This window comes from Zootoca vivipara, chromosome 7 (genome assembly GCF_965207765.1).
Source record: "Zootoca vivipara chromosome 7, rZooViv2.hap1.1, whole genome shotgun sequence".
Classification (NCBI taxonomy): Eukaryota; Metazoa; Chordata; class Lepidosauria; order Squamata; family Lacertidae; genus Zootoca; species Zootoca vivipara.
Window position 1 is genome coordinate 49,266,650 of NC_142590.1, and position 15,234 is coordinate 49,281,883.

A 15,234-nucleotide genomic window follows, 5' to 3' on the forward strand; every position below is an offset into this window, starting at 1 on the left:
AGCACCATTCCTGCTTTTGGTAAAGGTTTGTAGTCCCTCCCCCCCCCCCAAGGAAATGACTTTGCTAAAGAAAGTGCTCTGACTTTCACAAAGCACCTTCTTTTAAAGGGGATTTTGAATCCCTCACATGCCCCCCTAGGAGCATTCCCAGCTATCTACCTTCTTGGATTTTTTTGTTTTTCCTTTCTTGTTGGTGTTCTTTTGAGATGCTGCTTCTGTGGGCTCATCCTCACTTTCATTTTCAGTGGCTTTGGGAGGAGCTGCAGGAAAGAAAGAAAAGAACACTATGCTTAGTGGCCACCCAGTGATTATGTCCCCGAATGGAGTATCCAGACTGGCCTTTGTCAGAGTCCTGGTGTAGCAAGTTGGAGACCCAGGAAGTTAAGCATCCTGTTCTCTAGTCTAGGATCCTGATGACTTGGATTTTTCTGTATTCAAGGAACCAGTAATAACTCTGCTTATCTCTGGGAGTGCAACAAATTAATGAACACAATTGCCTCAACCAAGGTCAGGCTACAGTAACAGTAATTATTATTATTATTATTATTATTATTATTATTATTATTATTAGCTGAGCATGTCAACATTGGGGCAGCGGCATCCTGCATTAGCTAAAGTTGCTGGACCAGCTGCAATGACTGTGTTTTGGTCTTAACCGAATGCAACTTCTTGCTCCATCTCCTTTCCCTGCTCACTGTTTGCAAGGGGCTGGTGCTGCACCTACCTTTCTTTTTAGTTTTCTTCTCCTTGGCACCTTCTGCCCCAGCCTGAAACATGGAAGCCGTGCTCTTCTTTTTTTCAGTTTTTGTTGGCTTGGTGCTAGAATCAGAATCACCTTCTGTCTCACTCTCTTTCATATCTAGTGTTGTGAAGAGCAAGGTTTTTAAATTGTAGAAAGGAATCAGGCTGTATTTTATTTTTGGTAAATGATACCTTGCTATATCCTAATGGATATCACTGGGTCTCTCCCCCCCCCCAACCCTCAGGAAGTGCCGATTAGCAGAAGAGTGTTGCTTAACATCGTATTTGCAAAATATAAGCATTGGCAATAGAATAACTCCACGCCTTCATTCTACATAATGGAGCTTGGTTGCTTCCTCACTCAAAGTTTTGGAGACTTCTCATGCCCCAAACTAGGAACAAAAATACATACATAGACTTGCATGGGTGTGTGTGTGTAAGAGACTCTCCCATCAACCCCAGCTACCATGTCCATGCTGGCTGGAGCGCCTGGGAGTTGTAGTCCAGAGAATCTGGAGGGCACCAGGTTGGCCTAAGCTTCTTTAAGCCTTATTTAAGGCTTGTTTTGGTTTTCACTACACAGCTCTAAATAAACATTTTGGTTCCTTCCTTAGTTCATTTATCTTTGCATGGTACCATGGCATCTATGTAAACTTAATTTTTAGAGAGAGAAAACAAGTGATTATAGCACAAATGCTTGACCCATTTATAAACACCCCCCCAAGCACCATAAGGTAGTTTACAATTAAAAATGCAAATGTTACAAAATACAGAACAGAGAGTTCTCTTTGAGGATATGAGCTCTTTGATCTGGTCTTTTGGATCTTCCGCCACCCCCTCAGGGCATGCAAGTGTTATGTAGTCCCAAGGAAGGTGGGGTGGGACTTTTATCATCTGGAACCTTGAAAGTTCAAACTTCATGTTACGCAAACACCTTATAACAAGAGCCCTGTAACCTTTGTGGTGGTGGTGGTGGTGAGCCTGGAAAAAACACCTCAGTAGGGTACCATCTAGAGCAGAGAAGTGCTAGGGCAGGGATGTTGAACTCCCAATAGACTGCGATCTACTCACAGTATTAAAAAACTGGCAGTGATGTACCCATTGTCATTGGATGGACCAAATTTGTTGAGCTTTTTTTAGGAAGCCAAAGTTGTTTTCCCACTTTTGGGGGGGGGAATCCGCTGAGGGGACAAACATCTACCAGGAACACCCCGCGATCTACCAGTAGATTGCGATCTACCTCTTGGACATGCCTGTGCCAGGGGAAGGTCTTCTCCAGTAGCTCTCCCTCCTCCCCCACTGCCCCAAAACCACTGTGCAGTTTTGCCCTGGGAGACCCAAATTATTTGAGAGGAATAACAACTCTCAGCACCCTTAACAAACTATAGCTCCTAAAATTCCTGGGGGGAACCCATGACTGTCTAAAGTGGTATAATCCTGCTATAAATGTATGGTCACCAACAGCTAAAGGAATCCTGCAGAGGACGGAGCTGGGGGAACCACAAAGCAGATCTCAGTCCAGGGCGGAGGGTTTCACCTTTCTTTTTAACTTTTTTCTCCTTCTTGTCCCCATTGACTTGGAACACAGACACTGGTTCCTTCTTCAGCGTCTTGACAGTTCTTGTCTTGACATCAGCTTCAGTTTTGTCTCCTGTCCAAGGGGGAAATGAATAATAAAGGGTTTCATCAAGAGGTTGGAGAAGACAGCAACTGGAAAGTGGCTGAAGAGAGAACAGTCAAAGGAGATGGATTGGGGCAGATGGGGTGGAGGAGGATACAGCAGGGGCTCCTCCAGGTTTCATTATCTGCCAGGTTTCTAGGCAAAGGTTTGAGCTTTAAAGCTGCATGTCTGAGCAGTGTTGTTTGTTTGTTTGTTGTCTTGGCACTTTCCCCAGGAAAACCCACGTTTTACCACTGAATCGGGGCAAATGACAATTGGGTTTTCTGTGGATGGACACTTGCTCTGATTCAGTGGTGAAATGCAGGTTTCCCCGGAAAAAGCGCCGGGACAATAACAGCAGCTCCTCTTGAACGCAAAGCTTTAAAGTGCAGGCCTATGCCTGGAAAATGCAGTGCAACAGAAGTCAATGAGACTCAAAGAATGGAAACAATAAAAATGGAGAAACATTGCTGAAGAAAGGTAACAGTTTTTATTCACAGGTAGGTAGCCGTGTTGGTCTGACGTAGTCGAAACAAAAAATAAAAAGATTCCTTCTAGTAGCACCTTAGAGACCAACTAAGTTTGTCATAGGTATGAGCTTTCGTGTGCATGCACACTTCTTCAGATACTTCTTCTTCAGTTTTTATTCATTTAGTGCTCTTGTGCCTGCTCTTCAGCCAAAAAGGCTGAATCTATCAATTAAGACAAGACACTCCCTGCCTGCTGGGTTATAATCTAAAAGTCATGAGACAAAAGGAGAAGGGGAGAAGAAAAAAAAGCAAACTTTGGCACAAATTATTTTAAGATGAATAGTATTTCTTGCAATGACCAGCTGGAATGGAAATAGTTCAGGGGCAGTAGGAGGTGGTTGATGGAGCCTGGTTTCAATCTAAACTTATGGGTGATGAGCAGAAAGCAAGGGAAGGAGAAAAAGGATGACTATAGGATGAGAAAGGGGGGGGGGTGATTGCAAAAGATATGAATCTCCATTGTAGCTCACCCTCAAATGCCTTTCCTTAACCATATTTCCTGCAGGACTGTTATGTACTAAGCTTGGATCCTAGAACAATAGGCAAGTAGGATCCTAGAATGCAACAACTGATTGGCTTGTAGGAGAAGTTAACAACTGATTGGCTTGTAGGAAGAAGTTAATCAGCCTATTAGGCTGGTAGGATCGTAGAATGCAACAACTGATTGGCCTGCAGGAAAAGACCAATCAGGCTTCATGAGGGAAGCAGAATCAGCCAATCACACGGGGCTCATTGTGTAAATAATGTATATAAAAGCCTGAGGTTTGGGGGAATTTCATTCACTCTTTTACAAGCTGCAATAAAGAGTATGAAGTCACTACAGGACTCCGAGTACTGGTATATTTCAGGACATAAAAGTCGTGTGTGTGTGTGTAAAACTCTCTCCCACGGGAGGCAATGATGGCCACCAACCTTGATGGCTTTAAAAGAGAAGTAGACACATTCATGGAGGAGAGGGCCATTGATGGCTACTAGCCATGATGGCTATGCTCTGCCTGCACAGTTGGAGGCAGCGATGCTTCTGAATACCAGTTGCTAGAAACCACAGGAGAAGAGAGCTCTCTTGTGCTCGAATCCCACTTGTGGGTTTCCCATAGGCATCTGGATGTCTACTGTGGGACAGATTCCTGGTCTTCCTCACAGAATTACGGTTCCCAGGGGCTCCTAAGTAATAGGAAGTGACTCTTCAACCAGTATCTATGGCTTAAAGATGGCCACTGAAAGCCACTGACCTTTACTTTTGGGCTTCCTTTCCTTAATGGCAGCAGATGGAACATCTTTGTGGATCTTCCTTTTGGGTTTTTTGGGAGGATCTTCGCTTTCCACATCATCTTCCTCCTCCTCTTCTTCTTCATCATCATCTTCTTCATCAGAGTCCTCTAGAAGTTTGAAATTTGGACAAACAGCAGTTAAGGAAGGGAAATGAGAGGAAACAACCACATCAATTGATACAGCAAATGTTATTATGAACAGAACCCAGAGGCATTGCACCTTGATGTATTCCTTTAGTTTTGGAGCTGAGGAATTCAATGCTGCATAAACAATCATTGTTATAACCTCCCTCCCTGTAATGGTAACCCAAGGGAGGGGGTGGAGATTCCAAAAGGTTTCAAGGAGGAAGAGCAGAGTAGCAAGACAGGACAGAGAAAGGTGGTGGAGGTGGTGGAAAGAGGACTGGCAAGTTGCTTATGGATTGATACTAATTATGTTTCATTAAGTATTCATTTTATCAATAATTGCACCTCTGCCTCTTATGCTTCAGAACAGATGTCTCTGTGACCTTTCTGTGAACTGTACATAGTGTCCTAGCCCATTTCTTTGATGCAGAACAATTTAAGAAAAAGGGCTCCCATGAATGAATGAATGCTCATTTCATTTCCAGTCACACAAATTCCCATTCATATTTTTTTTACCATAACAATGGATGAACAAATGGAGTGCACACGTTTAATGACAAACGGGCAGCCATATTGAAAAACTGAAACTTAGACATGTGCTTTTCTGCTCTGGGAGACTTTTAGCAGAACAGCCTCTGCCCTCTACACACTCACCTCTCAAATCTCTTGAAGAAAAACATTCAAGAGCTGGAAATTAGAGGCAGGGAAATGGAGCATCCTCTGCTGCTGCTCAGAACACTGGCTGGAGCACAGAATGGGGAGCACCTTACCCTGTTTCTTTTTTGATGCCTTGGCCACAACGAGATGAGAAGAGGCAGCTTCCTTCTTCCTCCTGGGCTCTTTGGTGCATTTGGCAGGTGGGTCCTTCTCACCTTCTTCTTCTGGCTTCTCTTCCTTTTTCTTTCTCACTTTTTTGACAGCAGCTTATGACAGAAGACACCAGAGTCAGATGTCTTCTGACAAAAGGCACCGGAGTCAGGATGAATGGGAAAAGAGCACTAGAGGTGCGCATACAATGGCAGATAACAGGAGGGAGGAGGGCTGTAGCTCAGTGGCAGAGCATCAGTTTTACATGCAGAAGGATCTAGATTTCATTTCCAGCATCTGCAGGAAAGATTCCTTGACTGAAATCCCAGAGAAACTCTGCCTATCCATGTAGACAATATTGAGCTGTATGGACCAAGGGTCTGGTTCGGTACAAGGTAGTTTCCTGTGTTTCTATGGGGGGGTGCACACACGCAGTGATGTGATGTAAAAATGGCCCGTCTGAGAGCCTGTCTTAGGATTCGTGAGGCTGCACATTTAATAAAGGGTAAGGGTGCCTCCAAGACTGTCAGTTTTCTGCAGGAGGGATTCACGCATGTACTAGGGAACTGGATTTAAAGTGCCCTTTCTCCCTAGCACAATAAACCCACTTTCAAACAGCATCAGACCTGTTGTTGTTTGGAAAGTGACAGAATGAATGAACAACTATCAAAGAAGACACACAAACATCCTGCAAGCAAATCAGGATGAATTATGATCAACGCTCAATAAAGGGCAGTTGTAATTGAACCTCCATGTAAGCTTTGTGCAAGCAAATCAGGATGATTGATGCAATAAACAGGTCATCTGGAGGAGCCCCAAGTAACTCACAGAACTGGTGTTTTGGGAACATGCACTCTCACAGCTGGGTCTTTGGGAGAGTGGCAAACACCTTACCTGTCTGAGAGCAGAAAGAGTTTGCCCTGTGCTGTCATTTGAGGAGAAGGAATGCCAGGAAGCTTTGGCTACATGTGGTAAAAGGATGATTTCACATGAGCCAGTGGTGTGAGGGGCTGTGTGCAATGTCCTTCTGGCTGAGCTGCCTGCCTGGTGTGTTTCTGCCCTCTCCTGGATGAAGCAGATTAGGACACTGTGACTGCACTATAGCTGCAACATCAGGGTTTACCCCTGCTCTTTCCAGGCACAGGTTTGCACTTTAAAGCTCTGTGTCCGAGCACCCTTTCTTTTCCTCTTTGCGAAAACTGGCTGAAACAGAGCAAACAGCTATTCAGGCTTTCCACAGGTTTTGCTCCGATTCAGTTTTAAAGAGTGGGTTTTCATAGGGAAAGCTCCAGAGTGGAAAAAAGTGGTGTTTGGACATGGAGCTTTAAAATGTGGACCATGCCTAGAAAGTAAGGAGGAAAGGTGTTCCAGGAGCATGGCATAACTGGGCTCATGCTAAATTCCTACAAAATGGGTATTTAAAGTACTGTAGGAGCGAGTGGGAGGAGGAAACTGAGTCTTTCCTTCCTGAAAAGCACTTCTCCCCAGCTCCTTTGTTTCCCAGTGGGGTTTACTTCTGGCCTCCTCAGCATCTCGCCAGCAGCAAATAGTGAAAAAAAACAAACACATGGAGGAAAAAGCATTAGCTTCTGCCCCAGCCACTATGCATGGCAGAGTTGTAGATGTGGCACCACCATAAACCCCTCTGGGGAGTGGCTAGCATTAGGGTTGCAGCCTACATCACCTTCCGCAACCCAGCCATGGAAACTGCTGCCACCTGAGCCAGCCCCTGTGTGCCTGCTAGCTGATGGAGACAGCAGTAGTGCCAGCATGAAACTTGTTTGTGGATCAGTGCTTGAGATGACACTTCCATACTTCTGGTTTGGCTGTGGGGTGTAGGATATTATCCTGTGGGGAGGTACCTGAAAAGGGGAGAGCCCATTGCTCAGTATTAGATCACAGGCTTTGCATGCATAGGGTTTCATAACTGGTAGCATGGTTGGGAAAGACTCTTGGGGGAGGCCTTGGAGAGTCACTGCCAGATACGGGGACAAGTGGTCTGGATCACAATACCTGTGCTTCCTGTGCTAAAATTCCTGGAACATTGGTTACCTGGTCGGGGGGCACTTGGCTCTTCCGCAGGGCTTGATTCCTCCTGCTTTTTCACTCTGGTCTTTTTTGGCTTGGCCTCCAGTGAAGTAGCCTCCTGCCGTTTCTTCTTTGGCTTCTGCTCCAGAAGGTGAGGCTACATGAGGGGACATGGGTTGTGAAAACCAATGGAACATCTCTCTCCTGAAATGACCCCACAAATTACCCTCTTCCAGACAACTGCTGAGAGTAGCCTGGTGACATGCTGGCTTGTTCTCTGATAGTAGTTTGGGAGGCTTTGGGGAAATGGCTTTGGGCTTTTGGGGAAATGGTAGTCCAAAGCCTACACAGCAAGGGTAGCCCATAAACAGTGTACTGTATCTTGTTTTGATAAACTCGTGCCCCATTCTTGTTAGGAAGGGGCCCCAGTTTTGAGAGAAGGAAGCAAGCCCTGATGGTTACCATGAGAACAAGGTGTTGGACTAGATGGGCCATTGGCCTCATCCAACTGGCTCTGCTCATGTTCTTAGGTTCACCTGGCTGGTGTGTTGAAATCTTTACCACCTTGTTGCCCTAAGCTTTGCAACAGAGAAGAATTCCAAGGTCCTGTAAACTCAGGAGAGAGTGGCATAGTTCAGTAATTTTAGACTAACTGTATGTGGAGGCTCCATCTTTAGATGACAGTAGTGTGCCCTTCCTTCCAAATGTGGTTAGCTACCCCTGCTGCATTTGGGGACCCTGGACACCAGCCTCAAAGTCCTGCCCTGATTGAACCACTGATTCAAAACATGCTCAGAGGGAAGTGGGACTTTTCCTATGTAACCAGAATGTGGAGAGACCTCTGTAGCAGAGTAGAGGCTTTGAATGTGGAAGGTTCAATCCTGACATCTTACAGTTAAAAGGTACCAGGTGAGGGAAAGGTCTCTGCCTGGGACTCCTGAGAGCCAGTACTGTACTGCATTAGGATGGACAAATAGTCTGACCTGGTATAAGGCACATTTCTTATGAGAACTGTGGATAACAGATGAACTTTCTAATAAAAATCTAGTAGCAGTGGAGCATGGTCTATAAGGGTGAATGTGACTCTGTCCCACCAACCTCAGCCTGCTTCCTTATTATACAACCAATCAGGGGGCAGGGCTGCCTGTCATGGACTCTGGCTCCATCTCTCTGCCTTCTACTCCACCAGTTCCAATGGGCACCAACCACCATGATCCAATAAAAAGGATGAGGGCTGTGTGTGTTGGGAGCGGAGAGGGAGCGAGAGCATTACTATTCCCACCACTCTTCTCTGCCCTGATATTAGGCTACAATAGAAAGAAAATTGTGCAGCAAAGTAAACTGATGACAAAGTATGGGGATGGGGCACTGTTGGAAACACTCTCACATTCAGGTGAGTCAAATGAGCAGCACTGATTTATAAGCCCAAAGAAGGCTGGGCAGTGACTCCCAGTCGTCACAGGTTCATTGCTCTGCACATCTCCAGAACTATTATTCCTTCACCTTCCTAAGGGACTGTTCCCCTTTTTCATTTGATGAGCTATCTCCCACATTATTATTTTTTTAAAAGGAAAAGTTCTACAATACAAGAAGAGAGAGCAGGGGCTTTGAAGTTGCCCATCAATAGAACAGGCTAACAAAGAGCACAAAGGTCACAAGGTCTTTCCCCACTGTAGTGAGATGTGGTGCATTTCTAGTTAAATTACGGTAATTATTTCTAAAATTGAATCTGTAAATACGAATCAGCACGTGCCATTTTAATGCAAACCTTGTTCCTCTCCCCCACCCCCATTCAGCAATAACTGACTACCTTAACATATTCCTGAACTTAATGTCTTTCTTGCCCCTCAATTTACATTTTGATTCTTTGCTATTAAAATAATCCCAAGGTGAAAATGCTAATGGAAAGGGAGAATAAGCAAAACTGCTAAGCTGGTTAATTTATATTGGGTGCAGATTCCCCCCCCCCTTCTCCATCTTGGCATCTGCCGGTGAGAACATGAACCAACCACACAATATGTGTGCATATGCAACATGCTTTGGATGCTTACAAAAGCAAGTGAGTTGAGTTGGCCCTGAATCAAAACCGTGAAGTAAACAAAGCACTCTCATATTTGCAAAGCGCAAAAAGATGTAGTAACTCAGGCCCACTCAGAACTGAACAATGCAGGGAGGAGTAGATGAGACACACAGCCCTTAGTTGAGGAGGGCCTTGTAGGCACCAGGATAGTAACTGGGTGTGTGTCAGAATAAACAGACAAGCCCCATGCGGCCAATGTGCAAAACCAGTCCACTCCTGCCACTCTCACATGCTTACAACTCATGAATCATGCCTTTGGAATGATAAGGTTGGTAAAAATGAAAAGAGATTTAGGGTCTTTTTTATGTGGCTTCTGAGTGTTTTGTGTGTGTTTTACATAGGGAATAAACCATAAGCACATTATCATGGTGAGGTGTCTTATAACCATCAAGGCTAGAAGTGGCTCCCCGTCTGTGGAATGCTCTCCGCAGGGAAGTTCGCCTGGTGCCTTCATTATACACCTTTAGGCGCCAGGCAAAAACGTTCTTTTTTAACCAGGCCTTTGGTTGATCCGATTTACATCCTATGCCCTTTTAAAATGTTTTTGTGGGAGGGGGGGATACTGGGTTGCTGTTTTTATTTTTGTTAGCTATTTTGTGGTTTTATATCTTGATTTTATTCTGTGAACTGCCCTGAGACCCCGGGTATAGGGTGGTGTATAAATTCAATAAATAATAATAATTTAAACTGAAGAGAAAAAGGGGGGAGAGACTTTAAAAAAGAAAGCAATACAAAAAAGAAAACAAGACTTTGTTTTGCATTTATCTCAAGTCAATGATTTTTAAAAAATAATTGTAGTTAACAAATTTGCTCCTGTCACCCCAATACTACTGGGCATGTTTTAATTTTCACAACCAAGCAACCAACCAAAATGTGACGAAACCACACAGCTACTGAACAGTGATGAATAGGGCAGAGCCAAATACACCCATCTCAATTATTTTAGGCTGCATCACAATTAGCACCACTAGGTGGCTCACTGATACCTATGGAGAAACACTAAATCGTCTGGTTTATGTAGTGGTAAAAAAGCGAATAAGGAAGGGTGCTACTCAGCTCTGTTGAGTCAGCTGGAACTTTTGCCATAGGGTGATGAATGTGTATTGTTCTCTAAATATGTTGCAGAAAATGCAAATCCATATGCTGAAATAGTGTGTGGGGATTTCCCAGAAAACTGCAAGATTAAAGTCAATATTGCCATATGCTCCAAGAACCATATGAACCAGCTACTAGTTTCCTGAAATACTGAAATGGCAGCACCACGGCAATGTAGTTTTGTAGTGGTGCAGAAAAGTAGGAATGGCTCACTGTGGAAATGCTGAAAAACTGCTTGACTCAAAAAGATATGATGGCTAATCTTCATGAAGGATTTTTTTTAAAATACCACCATTAGTAACTGGTGTGGCTGCATTCTTAGACACCTTGCTGTGCTAATGCCCAGTCCTTCTCTGTCAAGCTTTTTACGGGGACATCACCACTTCAGAAACAACAATAAACCAACATATCACCTCTCTGAGGTAAAGGTTATTAGAGTTTTGAGAGAAGTTAGTTCACTAACATCACATTACGATACTTGTTTTTGAATCCAACAGGGCTTGCTCCCAAAGGAAGTGAACATAGGATTGCCGCCTAAATACTCTACTGTGACTTCTGAAGTAAAAAATCCACTGAATATTCAATAGCCAAGATTCAGGGTTAACATTTGACATCCAGTTTTCGGCAACACTACTTCCAGTTGACAGAATGTGAAGTTGAAGGGGGTGAGAAAACATGAAAACATTTACCTCAGCTTCTCACGTATAAACAACATGGCAAGAGCAGAACCATGTTACTAATTTAAGCCAGAAGCTGTGCCGGAATGTTCCTCACAGAGGGAACATCTGTAGTGTCTTCTCACCTACACAAAAATAATCTACTGAAGACTTATATTTTGCAGTGGTATTGGATAAAACCTTGACCTTCTTCTAGTGCAGAGAAAAGCTTAAATTGCAATAAAATATGCCTTATTAAACTTGACAAGCAGAGTTCATACAACACTAATCTCATTATAAGGGTTGTTTATGTGTTGTTGTTTTTTTATATAAAGAAAACAGTTTATTAAGTTCAGTACTACAGCCTTGTACCCGGCACTGCTTGGGAATCCTAAGAATATTTTTTTTAAAAAATGAGGGCAGTTTTGAAAGATTTAGCTCACCATCTAGATTCAAAATGGAATCTAATTGTATTCAAACAGAGATAAAAATGTGCTCTCAGGTACCATGATGCCAAATTTTGTTGAGTTATCTTAAGAGGTGCCCAAATGCAGAGCAAACAAAATATATAGCAGAAGAAGGTTATATTCAAAGCACCCCAATAAAAATAACAGCAAGAATAACAAGAATAACACAACTTACCAACCAGGTTCCCAATTGATGGCAAACAGGGAAACAAATAAGAAGATGTTTATTAACTTGGTCAGGTTAAAAAAGGAACACCACTACTGAGAAAATGTTGCACTTCAATATGGAGAATTCTTGGCATATGTAGATATAATTTATCTCAGCATTGTTACAATATGAGCTTCTTACTCAACATCTGAAGGGTCATAATTTCCCTCTCTGTGTTGCATGTAGGGGAGAATGACTTCCTTCCCAATACAATATTCTAGGATCGATCCTGTCCCAGCAGGCTGAGGGGAAGCATATTTACTCATTTTTATTTTATTCATTTACTTTTTAAAATTAGACTGTAGCTGGAAATAGCTAGTATACTTAAGTTCAAAGAAAATAAATGTTTTAAACCCACTAGAGAGGGATTGCATTGTGCATTATTTTCTTTCTAAGGGGCTTAATGAGAGCTTGTGTATCCATTCCTTCAGTCTACCTTGGGAGCATTTTCACATTTCCTTTAAATGTTGGAAGATGTTTAACTCTGCCTGGACTGGCCACCTCACCTGCTTATGGAAATGCTTAGGTAACTGAAGCCCTGTAGGGATTTGCATTGTACAGAAACACTATGACCATTAGATAAAGACCGAAACTAGAATACCTGTTGTAAGGTGTGTGTGTGTGTGTGTGTGTGTGTGTGATGTCTTTGACAGGAACACTCCACGTTGCAACATTTTGTTGCAGCTGCCACTTGTTGTGTAATAAAAGGAAGGCACAAGTTGTGTGGGATGGAACACTGGGGCAGACAAGTCACAACAGTTCCTAGAGTGTCCACTAACAGGAACTCACCTGGAGGGACACCTGACTACAGGTCAGTTCCTGTTCCCTCAGACATGCAAATGAGTTGGATTAGACAAAAGCCCTAGCCTGCAATCACTCTCTCTCTTAGCTACTTCCTCCCTCGATGAGGACACATCTCCAGAGAATCTCTAGTTAGCATGGTTCTCACTCTAGGCCTGCAGCCAAGAGTGAGACCAAATGGAGTCTTACTTTACTAAGTAGTCTCTAGATGTATATATACTTGTAACTTTTCTAAGCAAGCCTGCCTTTCTGAGATTATGCTGTAACTCAGGATGAAACTGTAAGTAAACTCTATCTTATTTTATAAACACTGTGTTGTGTATTTCTTTTAAGAGGGACAAAGGGGACCTTTGCCAGGAAGTGTAATATTGAACTATAAAGTGTAATATTGTTATAGAGATTCTAGCGAATCTAACGCACATGCTTTGCTGCGCACAAAAGGGGAATGTCACTCTGCTAATATTGGAAGCTTGCTAACACAAGCTTGGATAGGATCTATTTAATAATATATCCTAATCCACATCCCTAACATTCCCATAAAGGGTTATTACGGCCCAGGACTGCGTATTTTTGTGTATTTTTGAAGGATTGCTTTGGATTGTGATTTTGAACTGAGTAAGATTTTTTCAGTTAGAACTTCCTGGTGAGCACATGGTCTATTGTTCTCCAGTGTGCCTAGGGGATTAGCTACCCCTCCCCTCCCTCAGAGTTTACAGCACTGAGAACTCAGAGGCAGTGAAGATTATTTTGCATTTTGAGATATTTTTAGAGATTTTGATTTTGGAATTTTTGGCAAATTTTTGAATTTTGAGAAATTTTTTAGAATTTTGAGATTCCAAGATGGCTTTTGCAGATTTTGATAGTGGTGTTAACCTAGGATTAATGGCTTTAGATGACCACAATTACGTATTTTGGAAACAACGCCTGATAGCATTTTTAGATGCAAGGAATGTTTTGGATGCCATTGAAAATCCTATGCCTACTGGCGAAACAGAAGAGGATTTAGCAAAGATAGCAACTTGGAAACGCATGAACAGCGAGGCGAGACACATAATTTTGAGTGGACTTCGCAATAAGCATCTAACGTCAATTAATAGCAGAGATGATGCAGCGCAAATCTTAAAGGATATTGAGCGCAAGTATGGAGCATCTACAAAGAATGAATCCCGCCCCTTTCCACCAAAAGGCGAAAAGAAGGGGGGTCGTGGGCGTGCAATGATATTGCAAGAAAGAAATGTAGCTTTCCAGAGCTGTGAAGGAAAGCGCAATAAGTGGCTTCTGGACAGTACAGCAAGCAGCCACTTCTGTTATAAAAGGGAATATTTCAATGAAATAGACAATAATAAACAGTCTGAGATTGAAATTGCTGATGGAAATGTTATAAAGTCAATAGGTGCAGGATCTTTGAACTTGAATTTCAAAGTGAACAATGAGTCTTTTGATACTACAGTGAGTAATGTTAAGTATGCACCAAAGCTGAACTGTAATCTAATAAGTGTGTCTAGCTTGGACAAGAAAGGTTTTGAAATTATATTTAAAAATGGACAATGCAATGTGATAAAAGATGGTGAAGTGTTTATTCAAGCCAAACTAATCAATGATGTGTATGAGATTGATATTTCAGAGAATGAGTCTGCAAGGGTTGCACAACCCAGCGAAAAGGATCAACCAGATCTGGAACTCTGGCACAAAAGGCTTGGACACAGGGACACCAACGTTATCCTGAAAATGCAGAAGGAAAATCTGGTAAAAGGTCTACAGGTAAAGAATTGCAGTACACCAATGCCAAACTGTACAACTTGCATAACTGAAAAGGCAGTCAAGCCTTCCTTCCCACGTTGTACAGAGAAGAGAAGCACAAAAGTCATGGACACTGTTCATACTGACCTATGTGGTCCGCTGAATGTACCTTCCCTAGGAAACAATAAGTACATTCTGATATTTATAGATGACTTCTCAAGATATTGTGTTGGATATTTTCTAGAAGAAAAGAGTCAGACACCGGAATTGTTCAAACTGTACTTAAACATGGTGAAGAACAAATTCCAGAGAGCTCCTTCCACCTTAATTTCGGATAATGGTGGAGAGTTTTGCTCACGGCAGATGAAGGCCATCATGGCACAAGAAGGCATAGCACATGTAACTACAGTTGCTTACACGCCTCAACAGAACTCCATTGCTGAGAGAAAGTTTAGGTCTATTATGGAGATGACAAGGTGCATGTTAAAAGAGGCCAACTTGTCACAGAAGCTATGGGGTGAAGCGGCGAATACGGCGATTTATTTGCAAAACAGATTGCCTACAAAGGGTGCAGAACGCACACCATTTGAACTTTGGCACGGGAGAGTCCCAAGTCTGCAGCACATACGTGTGTTTGGAAGTGTCTGTTATTACCACGTGCCCAAAGAGCGCAGACACAAGCTTGACTCCAGAGCAAAAGCAGGTATCCTGGTTGGATATGCTCCTGGAGGAAAGGGATATAGAGTTCTAGATCCAAAGAGTGGCAGAGTAGACCCATATCATGTGGTTCATTTTGATGAACTAGGAAAGTTTGATACAAAGAACACTGTTATTGACTGTTCTAGAGAGTCACCAGATGAAGAGTTTATAAGTTTTCCTTTAGCACAAGGAACTAATATACCTTCTAGTGTCACAACACCCCCTACAGGCGACACCCCAGAAGACGCAGAGGTCCAGACCCCTGGCGGCACCAGAGACGAAGAGGAGGAGCTGTACGTGGACATGCCAGCGTTGGAGGAGGATG

At 43.0% G+C, this 15,234-nt stretch overlaps 1 protein-coding gene across 1 annotated transcript in view; it reads right to left on the minus strand.

The window, feature by feature from the left end:
• Positions 1-15,234, minus strand: part of TULP1 (TUB like protein 1) — a 34,757-nt gene that overhangs the window by 10,933 nt on the left and 8,590 nt on the right. The window contains exons 3-8 of the mRNA XM_088673334.1: positions 7,188-7,320; positions 5,099-5,251; positions 4,164-4,310; positions 2,279-2,392; positions 725-859; positions 160-260 (exon numbers count right to left, since the gene is read on the minus strand). Coding sequence (XP_088529460.1) covers positions 160-260; positions 725-859; positions 2,279-2,392; positions 4,164-4,310; positions 5,099-5,251; positions 7,188-7,320 — 783 coding nt within the window. The remainder of the gene's footprint in view (positions 1-159; positions 261-724; positions 860-2,278; positions 2,393-4,163; positions 4,311-5,098; positions 5,252-7,187; positions 7,321-15,234) is intronic.